This window comes from Vidua macroura, chromosome 17, assembly GCF_024509145.1.
Source record: "Vidua macroura isolate BioBank_ID:100142 chromosome 17, ASM2450914v1, whole genome shotgun sequence".
Taxonomy (NCBI): domain Eukaryota; kingdom Metazoa; phylum Chordata; class Aves; order Passeriformes; family Viduidae; genus Vidua; species Vidua macroura.
Window position 1 is genome coordinate 1,588,499 of NC_071587.1, and position 12,160 is coordinate 1,600,658.

Sequence of the window (12,160 nt, forward strand, 5' to 3'; positions counted from 1 at the left end):
AGGTCTGTTTCCTGCCACGTGCTGCCCTGGGTGTAGCTGGAATGCAGATTGATGGCATGACTCAAGTTAGAGGAGAGGTCAGGTTATTTTCCTCAGGACAATGTGTTGTGCATGCTCTCTGTGTCCCCCAGTCACTGGCTTGATTTATCTTCCTGGTGAGCACAGGGAACACCCCAGAAGTCTTTTTACCCTTGCCAAGATTAAATAAGCACCTTTATACTTGTGATCCCAAAAGGTATTTCAGCCTCCGGGCTTTGAAAAAAAATCAAAAGCTTTTGCATGTGGGAGCTCAGTCGGGAGGGTTCCTTTTGCTTCCTGGACATGTGGCAATAAATATTGGTGGCTTTTCATGCCAGGCTATGCTACACTACCCAGCAAGCAGTGGGAGATAATGCCTTTTTTTGCCTGGATAACTGGTTCAGTTAATGGCCCTCCTTGAGGTCTAAAATACACATGGGATGGTTTTGCTAAAAATGAGGCACTGTCTTCAGGTGGGTGCAGTGGTGAGACTGCTCCAGGTGTTTGAGGAAGCCGCAGAAACTCCATAGGGATGTGCTGTCTTCTGACCTGCTTTGAGCAAGTAGTGGATCCTCTCAGCAGCAGCATAATTTGATGCTCTGGATGTCTCATTAAACTGCCTAAGTTGCACTCCTCACTCCACTCTACCTATGACTGGATATGGGGTCAGCACATTGAGCTTTCTGTCTGATCTAAACTGATGAGTTCACTTACTTGGGTTCACAGAAGTGGTGCCAAATGCTGTCAAGTCTGCTATGTTTTGTTGTTGCATGGTTGTGCTGTTTTGAAAGTAAACTGGTGTGAGAAATGAACCCCATTCAACAACCTTAAGAGAGATTATAGGTCAGAGTTACAAGTTATTAAAGAGATTATGATAAATACAATAATACAGAGAAAACTGGTTTTAACCCACAACGACTCAATACAACCTGGCACCCTGTTGGTCAGGGTGATGGTACCAGTCCTGTCAAAGTTCTGGTCCTCCTCCAAATCTATCAAGTCATGAAAAATGCATATGATATGATTGGCTCTTCACAAATATTAAAAGGAATACTATATGTGTTATGTTGGAAAGTTGTATTATATTAATTTCTTTGTAGTACTGTATTAATCCTTTTTAAGTAGTGTGGTAAATATAATTTTTAGGCTATAGCATAATATTAAAATAGAAACTATGTGATGTAAGATACTTTTTGTAACTAGCTCAAGGAATGGATAAGATAACCAAGAAATTCTTCACATACAGATAACAGCAACAAGACACCAAAATTCCAAGAGAAGAATTATTGCCTCCTTATTGGGACTGTTCGGACTTCCACACTTCTAGGAGCCAAGAAATTGATTTACAAGATGAAGGGGGGTGGTCAGAAATTAAGCAGAGGACATCCTTTGTTTGAAAAGAATGTTTGCATCATGTATGAGATATATGAATATGCAACATTCATATTGCTTTTTAGGGTTAATCCTTTATTAGCGAGGTGTGTTTCTATGGCAGAGTGCCAGACACCCAGACATCTGTAATTCTTTGCTTTTTATTGTCTTTTATTGTCCTAACACTGATTGCCCAAATTCTTATTGTTCTATTTTTTATTACTATTTTATAAATATTTTATTACTATTAAACTTTTAACATTTTAAAACAAGTGATTGGTGTTTTTCACAAAGTGGTGGTGCCAGAAGTCCTCAGGCCCAAAGATTTTATATATTCATGTTTGTTAGGAAAATTAATCCACAATGCCAGAGGTTTATGTCTGAAAAGGAAACAGAGGAGTCCTGTATGAATGAAGGGAGACACCATGGGGCATTTTCCATAGGGTGTCTCAAAATGATGGAGGATGCAGCCTCCTTTTTATCCTAATTTCCCAGCCAAATTTCCCTCTCTCTTTTGCCACTGGCTGAGGTACTTGGGAAGTACAGATTTCCCTAATTGCCTAACACAGACCCCCTTCCAATGTGCACACCACACAACCCCAAGCCTCCCCTCCTCTTTTCTTTGTATCTCTGTTCTGTTTCTTAAGTCCAAGAATTTAGCACAGCCTTGGGTGAACAACAGTGTCAACTGGTGGAATTCCTCTGGAATTTATGTTTGGTGATGGGTGCTGAGAGGGAGAACCAGACCCCCAGGAGAAAGAAATGCTCTCCAAAATCTGTTCAGCTCGTGATTGTTTGATTGCTTTAATCTGTTCTGAATTTGTGCTTTGGAAGAGCTCTGGCATCTCTATCAGCTCTCGAGTAAATAGGATGAGCTGGATTAGGGCTGGGGGCTCGCAGCAGGGAGCACAGCCAGCTTCTGGTACCATGAGCCCCAGGTCTCCCTCCTCCCCTTCCTTGTGAGGTTGCCAGCACCCTGCAGAGCAGCTGAAGCTCCTGTCCCACTGCCTATGGATTTTGATGCTTGTCTCTGCCCTGCAGAGTTCTGGCAGCTGGGGTGCAGCTGCTGTCCCAAAGTGCTCTGGCATCCTACCTGGTCCGAGCAGCACCTCAGGCCCCTGCTCAGGAGGCTGCTGAGCATGTGCTGTTCCTTCGTGTCAGAGGAGCCCAACCCTCACAATCTGAGCTGCCCTTTCTCACCCTCCCTCTGTTTGTTTTGGAGGGTTTTAGCTACAGCCACGGGGCCTGTGATTTTGTGCTGGGGAAGGTGCAGAGCTGGGGCTGAAAGCAGAGTCAGGCTCTGTATTCGCAGCCGGTATCTCTCAGTTCAGAATTCAGCAGCCCATGTCCTTCCAAGCACCCGGGGCTCCCCCGAGGCCCTGGGCTCTCTCAGCCGGCAGAGGGGCATTCTGGGGGGCTCAGCCCAGTGCCGTGGGTTGAGGGATGGAGGCAGTACAGCCAGGCCTTCCCCCTCCTCCCTGTGTCCCTCAGCAGGGGCTGCCCGGCCCGTGGGCCACTGGGGTGTGGAGTGTCTGGCCGGACCGGCTGGGTGAGTCAGGGTTGAGTCACTCCGGGCGGTGCGCGGCTGGGCGAGGGGCAGCAGGGCCCGCCACGAGCTCCATGGCTCTCAGCGTCGGTGTCCGGCGGCTCTCCCAGCTGCCGGGCCGTGGCGAGCGGCAGGTCCATCTCAGCTTTCGAGGTGGGCTCTGGGTGGCCAGGAGGGTGGGGGTTCGGGGATTTAGGGCTGGGGGCTGCCTTTGCCTGCCAGCACCTTACGCCTCCTCTCTACTTCTGAAGGCTTCACCCAGAAGACAAGAAAGGTCTGCTGTGGCCCAGAGGCCGTCTTCAAGGAGGTGAGGAAACTGGGATCATGTGGAACATATGGGACTGGGATGGGACAGGTCAGTGTCTCGGTCATAAAATCATAGATTGGTTTGTGTTGGAAGGGACCTTGAAGATCATCTCATTCCAACCCCCACACCATGGGCAGGGACACCTTCCACTAGACTGTTTTCTGGGAATTTCTCTGCTGTTTCCTTCTTCCATTCTACTCAGAGGGGCAGATGGATCCCTCACATTGTGTATGTGACCTACGCGTACAAGCTTCCGGAACTGAAATTCAACTAAATGACACTGCCTAGAAGCCTGGGCATATCAAAGCCGAAGGCAAAGCTCCCCCTGCCCTCAGAAAGCCAGATTGTCACTGCAGTCGATGCCTTGTGGGGCAGGAGTGGGACTTGTGTGTTTGAGTGCACGTATGTGTGCATACGTGTGTGTGTGCAGGGGCAGGGATGGGGGTGGCCTGGGAAGCATGTCCACTTCTTCAGTGCCATCCCCACTGAAACCTGTGACAGCCCACCTGTGCTGTGCCAGTGGGTGGTTCCCACCTGTCCCTTGCTCAGGTCGCAGTGCCAATGTGCTTCCTGGGGAAAGGCAGTGAAGGTGGTGGGGAGCAGAAGGTACAGCCATTGTTTTGGATGTGTGGTGAGTTGAAGCCTCAGAGTTCAGTTTTTCTCTAAGCCAGGTGACTCCCTGTGTGGTGATCACTTCTCCCCAAGCACCTCTGTACATTCCCACGTTCTGTCTTACTCCACAACCTGCCAGCTCAGGGACCCAGTAGGCACAAGCATCCTTCTTTTCCAGGGTGGTGCTGCTCTGATTTCTGTAGCAGCTGACCTGTGGCTCTGTGCTGCTGGAGGGGCTCTATGCCTGGCCAGGAGGAAAGGAATTTCCCATTACAGCTGCTTTTCATCATGTCCATGGACTTGGTCACCTCACAGGGGAGCCAACCAGCCATGAGACATGGGAAAGTGTGTCTGAGAATGAGTTGTCATCCCTTCCTGCTCCATTTGTTTGCAGCTCTTTCGTTGGCCTCACTATGGGAAGCTTGCCATGGGCGAAATGCTGTCCATTAAGGTTTACAACTGCAGCAAGGTTTTCAGTAACAGGTAGGTCCTTTGAAAGTTGGGGTGACCAGTAGAAGTGGTGGAGAAGACATACTGGTCTTTACATTGTTTACTGTCAGTAGAAAATGTTTATTGAAAATTTGATGGAAGGAAGATGAGCAGAATGCTGCTTATAGAGGAAGAATGGAGCTGGGTGTTCTGGTGGGGCAGAAATGCTGTATATATTAAGTTAAATAAGGGGAATGATTTAGTTGTGCCAGCAGTAAAAGGGACTACATAAGAATTCAGATCAGACCCTCAGCTGGAACAAAAGTTAAACAAGGCCCTAAAAAACAGCTACAAAGGCAGATCTTGCTGCAGACTTAGGATCTGCTGTCATCCTGAACATCCTTGTGGTGACTGCGACCATGCTGCACCCAAATTCAACATATCTGTTGGTGTAGAAAAGCCCTGAATGCATTGTGTTATGGTTTAACCTTTAATAAGATAGCAATTTCAATTTAAAAGATTAGCCAGAATTTAAAATGCTTCTAGGTGGCACAGGTGCAACATTGTGAACTCAGTGGTTATTCCAACAGTTGTAAAACACTGCAGGGAAACCCAAGAATAGAGGTGACAGAATGAGTAGTGGAGCAAGAAAGGCAGCAGAGGCATGTCCTTCAGGACATGTGACACATGAAGATGCAGGGAAAAGTGCCAGTTCTCATAAGCAAATTTTAAGAACTGAAGGAAAATGCACCAGCTAATAAAGCAAACCTAATAAGTTTGCATACAGCTAATTATGCAAATCTTTTCAAAGATGCCAGAGAGGGCATGGAGAAAACAGGTGAGCACAACACGTGAGACACAGATGACGACAGAGCAGAAAGTGTGGCAGAATGTTGTGTCACTGTTTCCTGGATGTTTTTCTTATGGGAGCTGGATCAGAGGAATTGTCTCTGACTGAAATGTCAATAGAAACTGCTGCAGGACAAAGAGATACCACAAATAGTAAGAAAACAGTAGGACCTGACAGCCTGAAGCAAAGAAGTCTAGTGAAAATGAGTGGATTGACACTATATCCACACACCTCCACTGCTGGGGAGCAGCATAATAGCAGGTGACAGACAGTACAGTTCAAAAGCAGTTGGTCTGTGCACTGGGATGGTCAAAATTAAATAGAAGGAGAGTGTGGAAAGACAGAAGGGAAAAACTTGTTACTTTGCTGTATCTGTTTATGGTCTCTGAACTTCTGTGTGTGCATCCTTTCTGTGGCAGCAGCATCAAGCTGGCAAAGCTGGAAAGGAGGAGGATGAGCAGACAGATTCCTTCCTTGGGGGTAGGAAGTTGGACAGGCTCTGTGTCTCAGAGAAAAGGGAGGTGAGAAGGAATACAAGAGATCAACAGCTCACAGCTGAAATTAAGATGTATGGGGAGCAGTTCCTCTTGTCTGAGTTCTGGGTAGGCTCTTCCAGTGGTGGTTCCCAGCTGGCATTGGGAAGCTCTGCTTCTTGCAGGGCTTAGCTTGGCTGCCAGCAGAGATGCCATGAGGAGAGGGAGGTCTATGTACACATGGGTGCAGACAGTGACACACAAGCCAGGGTTAGGACTGGCAAATGCCATCCTGCATGCCTTACTGCCACTTGCAGGGAGCCAGATGACCCTTCTCCAGGGAGAAGCCACTTTGGAGTAGGTAAATTTTGGCCTGACTTGCTGCAGACATTCTTGTGGTCATAGCTTTATGTCCTATTTCTGTATTTTCTTGTGTAAAGCCTCTGTTTCCCATTTTTTTTCTGAGAATAGTTCCCCCAGCTCTGCTGGGTACCCAGACACAGACTGGCTCCTGTGAAGCCCAACTCTGCTGAAGGGGAGATCTCCTTTGCACTCCATGAGTCTGGATCTGCACAAGCCTTTAATCATCAGTGGCAGCTCAGTTGCAGGTAGCTGCCTGGGCATGACTGGGGAAAAGGCAGGACCTGCTGCAGGGTCAGTCTCAGGTATTCAGCTGCCAGACTCCCTATGGAAAGCAGTTCAGGGCAGCTCAGAGGGGCTGTGAGCGGTAGAGTGGAGGTCCCAGTACTCCCTAGGATGTACGCACTGATGCTATGTACAGTGTTGTTGCAGTCTCCCTTTTTTATTCCAGTATTAGGAAAATTAATCCACAAAGACCAGAGGTTTATGTCCAAAAAGGAGTCCTGTAACTTTTTTTGAATGAAGGGAGAGGTCATGGGCGTTTTCCATGGGTTCTCTCAAATTGTTAGAGGACACAGCCTCCTTTTTATCCTGATTTCCCGGCCACATTTCCCTCTCTCTTTCCCCACTGGCTGACATACTTGAGAGGTACAGACTTCCTGAAATGCCTAATACCTAAGACTCCCTTGTAATTTATATAACCCCCCCTTTTTTCCCCTTCTGTCAATCAATGGAATTTCTGTGGAATATATGATTCTTCTTTCATCTCTCTGTATCTAACTTTATTTATCAGCAGACTTACAGTTTGTTTGTAAAGACAAATCTCTCATTCCATTAATCAATCAGTGGAATCCTTCCCATTGTTTCTTTTATCTCTCAGTACTAGTTTTATCTACCAGCAAATGCACAGTTTGTTTGTAAAGACAAATCCCTCATTCCTTTCACCAGGCTGCTCGGTACCCTTGTCCTCAGCCTTCAGCACCTGATGACATCCGGAAGGCTAATCCTGCGTGAGTCCCTTGTGGACATGAGCAACAGAGTCACTGGTGTAAGTTGTCTGTGGATAGCCTGGCTATCAGCAGTCAGTAAGGCTTTTTGGGAAACTTCATGTAGTACTCCCTAGGTGGATTGGGGACTGAGGGGAAATCCAACGTGCTGTTTGAGCTGGAAGCACTGTGGCATTTGTGCCATCTCTGCGGAGGGACACAGACACTTCACATCCACCAAGAGGTTTCTAGGAGCATCTACAAATGCATGGCTTGGGCTGGGGCTCCTGGAGAACTGCCAAGGGCCTGAATGAGCAGAGGGAGGCTTCATAAAACCTTCTCAAGTCTGGGCAATGGATGTAGGAAGTGGCATCTCCTCTGCTTCATGCACCATGAAGTGCATGTATAGGGGCTGCTGTAGTGATGGAGTGAGGTGGAAGGTGGTAGGGTGCCTTGGAACCCCTAGCAAGCTTTTGGGTTAAACTCTAGCATTAACTGGATCGCTTAATGAGTATCTGGGACAGCATGAGTGTCGCTGACACCTGAATGCCCCTCTGCTCTGCGGGTCCTGCTCTCCTCCAGCCCTGGCACTGGGGCTCAGTCGATCCTTTGCACTTGTAGAAGATGAATACCACCCTAAAATGAGCTGTTTCCTGCCAGCTGGGTGTGCAAGCACAGCTCGGTGGGTTCCAGACTGCCAGACCTGTGCCAGGGCAGCTGGCAGGCGGGAAGAGCAGAGGCAGAGGCAGCAGTCCTGCAAGGTGCTGCATCTCTACTTGCTCTTCACACAGGCAGTATGACTAAACCACATGGTGGCACATGACATGCAAGCTCTGTGGCCACCAGACCACCAGCCTGAGTGGCACAGGCACAGGTTGCTGGTGTTACTAGACTCCTGGATCATGGAGCAGGTCCAGGTAGAAATTGACCATTTCCAGGATGATTTTTAGCCCATGCAGCTCACTGGATAAACGTTCATGCCAGCAAAGAGACAGGGATTAGACTTAGCTCTTGGTGCTGGTGATGATTTGAAGGAACTCCATTGTGTAAGGTCAGAGGTACACTGTGGCCCAGCCCTTTGCCCCCGGTGTCTCTTCCCTTGTGCTAACAGCAACACATGCTGATGAGCTGCTCCAACCAAAACCCAACCACATTCAGTTTTGCTGGGTTAGTTTTGGATTGTGCAACCCTGGCTGCACAACAGCTGCAGGGGATAGAAATAGGGCAGGCAAGACTGCTCATCCAAGAGCAGCCTGGGACTCTCTCAGCTCAGCTTGGAAGAGACATGACCCCAAGAGAGAGGCTGCTCCTTTAGCAAAGTAGGAATAAAGCTATTAGACTTCCTGCTAGTCCAAATCATGTTCTCCTCTGGGACTAGAGTTACTTGCACCCCTTCTTCTCCTGGTGATTTAAAGGAGTGTTTTTAGGGCCTTAGCTTTTCATCCAGCTTTGTCTCAGGCTTCTTCACCTTCCAGCCTTTGCTGCTGCCTTTCCTGATCACCATACTGCTGATTTCTTGGGCTGCATTTCTCTTCCCAGAAATGTGTATTTTTCAGGGATTGAGCTCTCAACCCAGAGTACATCCCCTTCAGCCTACTAAGCTTCCATACTAGTGTTTTTGGCCTCTGCTGGGAAATCATCTGTATTTATGTTGGTTTGAGATCAGGTTGGCCACTTGCAGACCAAGGCTGTTCAGACCTGTGTTGGCTGTGCAAATACCCAGTGTGCTCTGTACTTCTCTGACTGTCCTTCCTTGTATCTTGTGATGCAGGCTCTCGATGTGCTAGTGGCTTCTCCAGCATTTTAATCCAAGCTGTCGTTCCTAGGAATGCTCTGCCAGCTGTCTTGTGCCTCCTCCAGAGAGACTGCTCCAAATCCTGCATGTTATTGTGCAGGGCTCTCCCCAGCTCCCTTGTCAAAAATGCCTCAAGGTGATTCTCTGGGCCTCTTTATGGTAGGTTTGTAATGTTGAGCCCGCTTTTAGTCAATGAAACATGGAGATTGAGAAGCTGTGGAGGAGGGAGTTTTGTTATGTCTAGCTTGTTGATGGAGGCAGACAATAGGAGTCTGGTACAAATATGCTTCTTGTGGGGACATGACCACCTTTCTTCTGCATCTTTCCACCAGCTTCTCACTTCTTTTTTTCTTCCATGCCCCCCTTTCTCTTTTTTGTGACATTTCTGTCATTGTTTTGTGGCTATCAAGCTCTCAGGCTATTTCACGTTCTGTTTTGTAGATCTACATTGAATTGGATTTGCGCTACCAGCCTCCAAATGGCTCAGCGGGGACCTGGGTTGAAGAGGATTTTGTCTATCTTATGAAAGACAGGTATGGAAATCCTAGGAAGAGCAATTTTCCAGGCAGTTTGTACAGCTGCCTTTGTCCGTGGCAGCATTTGGGATGCAATCCATCCTCATTTACTCTGCACTTCTGGACAGGCTGATGCATCTCAACTCTACAGCAGCAATAAGGGGGCAGAGTTTTTGGATAAAGAGATACCTTGTTTTCACAACGAGCCTTTGACTGCAGTGTTCCACTGTAGCTGCTGAGAGTCCTGGGACTCCCTGGGAGAGCCTTGAGAGCATTTCTGCAGCCTTCCTGCTTTGTGGTTGCAAAGTTGCAGAGAACATGGTTTTGGCCTCCAGCAACTCCATGCACCCTGCATGCTGGTACTGCCCCAAAGCCAGGGGAGTTGTAGGTTTCTGGGCAGACAGGATGACAGGCAGCATCAAGGCCTACAAAGTGTCACTTGTGGAACTAGAGGGAAAACAGCAGACACATGGGGTGGACAATGGATAAGCTTAGGAAAAAATTGTTGGTGTCCCTGACGAGAAATAAGCAGGAGAGTGGCTGAGGCACCATTACCTAAATGCATCAGGGAACAGCCGTGGCACACTGGTCTTTAGAGAAAAACATCTTTTGTTTTTTACAGTTCGGAGTTAATCATCCACAATCCTGGATTTGAGCAGCTGGAGTAAGTAGCCCTTAAATGTCTTGGCTCACCCTCCTGGGGGGAGGGCAGTGCACAGCCCAATTGTCAGGCTGATGTATGGCTCATGGCATGGGGCGGGGCTTGCAGGACTACCGAGTGGCTGAGAGTGAAGGAACTGGACAAGAAGGCTGCTGCACTAGGCAGGAAGCTGGCAAAAGGTCTGGAGACTGATGAAGAAGAGGAAGAGGAGGAAGATTTCTATGATACATCTGAGACTGGGGCCTCAGGCACTATCTTCAGCCCTGTGAAGAGGTATCCATGGCATGCTCTTCTTTCTTGTCCTTGCTTGGGTCCTGGTGTAGAAAGTGCCATATCCTGAGGAATTCCTGCAGCTCATGACAGTCTGCTTTGGCCAAATGTCAGAAAACTTCCATCTCTAAAGGCCCTAGACAGGGTGTATTGGGGATTTGCTCATTCCCAAGGCAATGGGCCATTATTTGTGAGGTTTTCTGTTGCTTCCCTTGGTGAGAACTTACTCAGGTTCATGTTGACAAGGACACCTGCTCACCTGGGCTTTTTTCTTTGTGCAGCCGCTCCAGACTCTGCTCTGCACGAGACCTCTTTGCCATCCCAACTCCACAGAGTTTCCAGGTACTGCAGCACTGGGTGCACGTCCCCATAGCTGCCTCTGGCCCCGCAGCCAGTCCCTTACTGCCTTGCTGAAGGCCTGGGCTTCTCCAATTGCCACCTACTCTGTCAAGGCCTCTAACATGAAGACCATCATGCTTTGTGTGACTTCCAGGCAAGATGTAAGATTCCCTGAATGGACTGCATCCATGAGTGCTGGCCACAGTATCAGTAAGCTCATGCAGTGAGCTATGGATAAACAGGAGAAGGGAATCAGCTACATGTGCCATTGCAAAACATTGCCTATGCAGACGTTCAGAGAGTACCCAGGCAAGGCTGGTGCCTGCCAGCTTTCCCAGGGCCTTGTCTGTCTTCCTTGGGGACAGCTGTGGGATATGACTAGGGCCAGAGGGCTATGTGGGGGCTTGCTTGGACATGCCAGGAGGCTGTTAGGAAGCTGTGGCTCTGGCTGATTATCTCACATCAGGCTAAATTGATTTTAGGGTAAGTCTCCAAGCATGGCTATGGTTTTAAATCCTCCTCTGGTTCTAAGTAAACGTGGACTCACATTTGGTCCTTTCAACCAAGCAGGAAGTTTTTGTGAGGGTTGAATTTCCTACCATCGTTCTCTTGAAGCAGTCATTCTGTACCTTAACTATGGCCTAATTGCTTGTACTGAGAGCAAATGTGAGAACATTTCTTGCATATCTTAGACTTGTAAGCAGTTGCAGTAAATGTAAGTAGTTTGTAAGCAGCTGCATTCCAGTCTTTCCAATGGTGTCCATCTCAGTAGGATTCAATGGGGAGTATTAACAGAAGATAAAAAAGGCATCTTCTCCAAGATGCTCTGTGGACCCTGTCATGTGGGAGCAGTGGGTTTTCAACCCCTTAGGATCAGAAACTGAGGGTAACAGTGCTTCTGGGAAGGTCTGCTCTTGTCAAAAGTACTGGGGCTCTTACACTTTATTTCCTTGCTTGTCTGAAAGAAACAAGTGTCTCAAATACTACTTTGGTGTGTCCTGGCTGTAGCAGATTTCAACAGCCGTGCTTTTGCCTGCCCTAGGTGTCCAGCTCTGCATTGAGACTGCCCTGTACATGTGCATACTGGTATTGTTGAAACAATCTCAGGATGGAGGTGTAAACAAGGAGAGTGCTGATTCAAATAAGGAGAATGCTGGTTTTCTCCCATATTTTCTCAGGTTGGGATTAATGTAATTGAAGCACGGAAGTTGGTGGGGGTGAACATCAACCCCTTTGTTGTAGTCAAGGTGGGAGAGGAAAAGAGGCACACGGCAACGCAGAAGTCAACAAACTGCCCCTTCTACAACGAAGTACGTGACATGGACAGAGGCTCTGTCCTTGCACCACCAGTGTCCCAAATGCCTGGGACCACCTTTGCAAGGGATGCCTGGAAGCCTGGGGCTCAGCTATCTTGCTTTTCTCTTCCAGTATTTTTTGTTTGACTTCTATGAGCCAAGGGAAATTTTATTTCACCGACTCATAGAGATCTTGGTATGTATGTCTTCCTCTTTATCTTTCACTGGTTAGTGGTACAGCTTGATGCGTCTGTGTGTAGACACTGGGTGCAATGGGCAAAGCAAGGGTAGCAATACCATTGAGGTGTTCCAGGTGGAATCACCTGCCCACAG

At 48.0% G+C, this 12,160-nt stretch overlaps 1 protein-coding gene across 1 annotated transcript in view; it reads left to right on the forward strand.

Annotated features, from left to right (window-relative positions):
* Window positions 1–3,009: 3,009 nt before the first annotated feature.
* The window catches only part of LOC128816006 (fer-1-like protein 4), a 38,784-nt gene continuing 29,633 nt past the window's right edge, over window positions 3,010–12,160 (forward strand). The window contains exons 1-10 of the mRNA XM_053993215.1: window positions 3,010–3,088; window positions 3,187–3,242; window positions 4,249–4,337; window positions 6,915–7,014; window positions 9,189–9,280; window positions 9,885–9,926; window positions 10,032–10,196; window positions 10,475–10,535; window positions 11,711–11,842; window positions 11,961–12,023. Coding sequence (XP_053849190.1) covers window positions 3,010–3,088; window positions 3,187–3,242; window positions 4,249–4,337; window positions 6,915–7,014; window positions 9,189–9,280; window positions 9,885–9,926; window positions 10,032–10,196; window positions 10,475–10,535; window positions 11,711–11,842; window positions 11,961–12,023 — 879 coding nt within the window. The remainder of the gene's footprint in view (window positions 3,089–3,186; window positions 3,243–4,248; window positions 4,338–6,914; window positions 7,015–9,188; window positions 9,281–9,884; window positions 9,927–10,031; window positions 10,197–10,474; window positions 10,536–11,710; window positions 11,843–11,960; window positions 12,024–12,160) is intronic.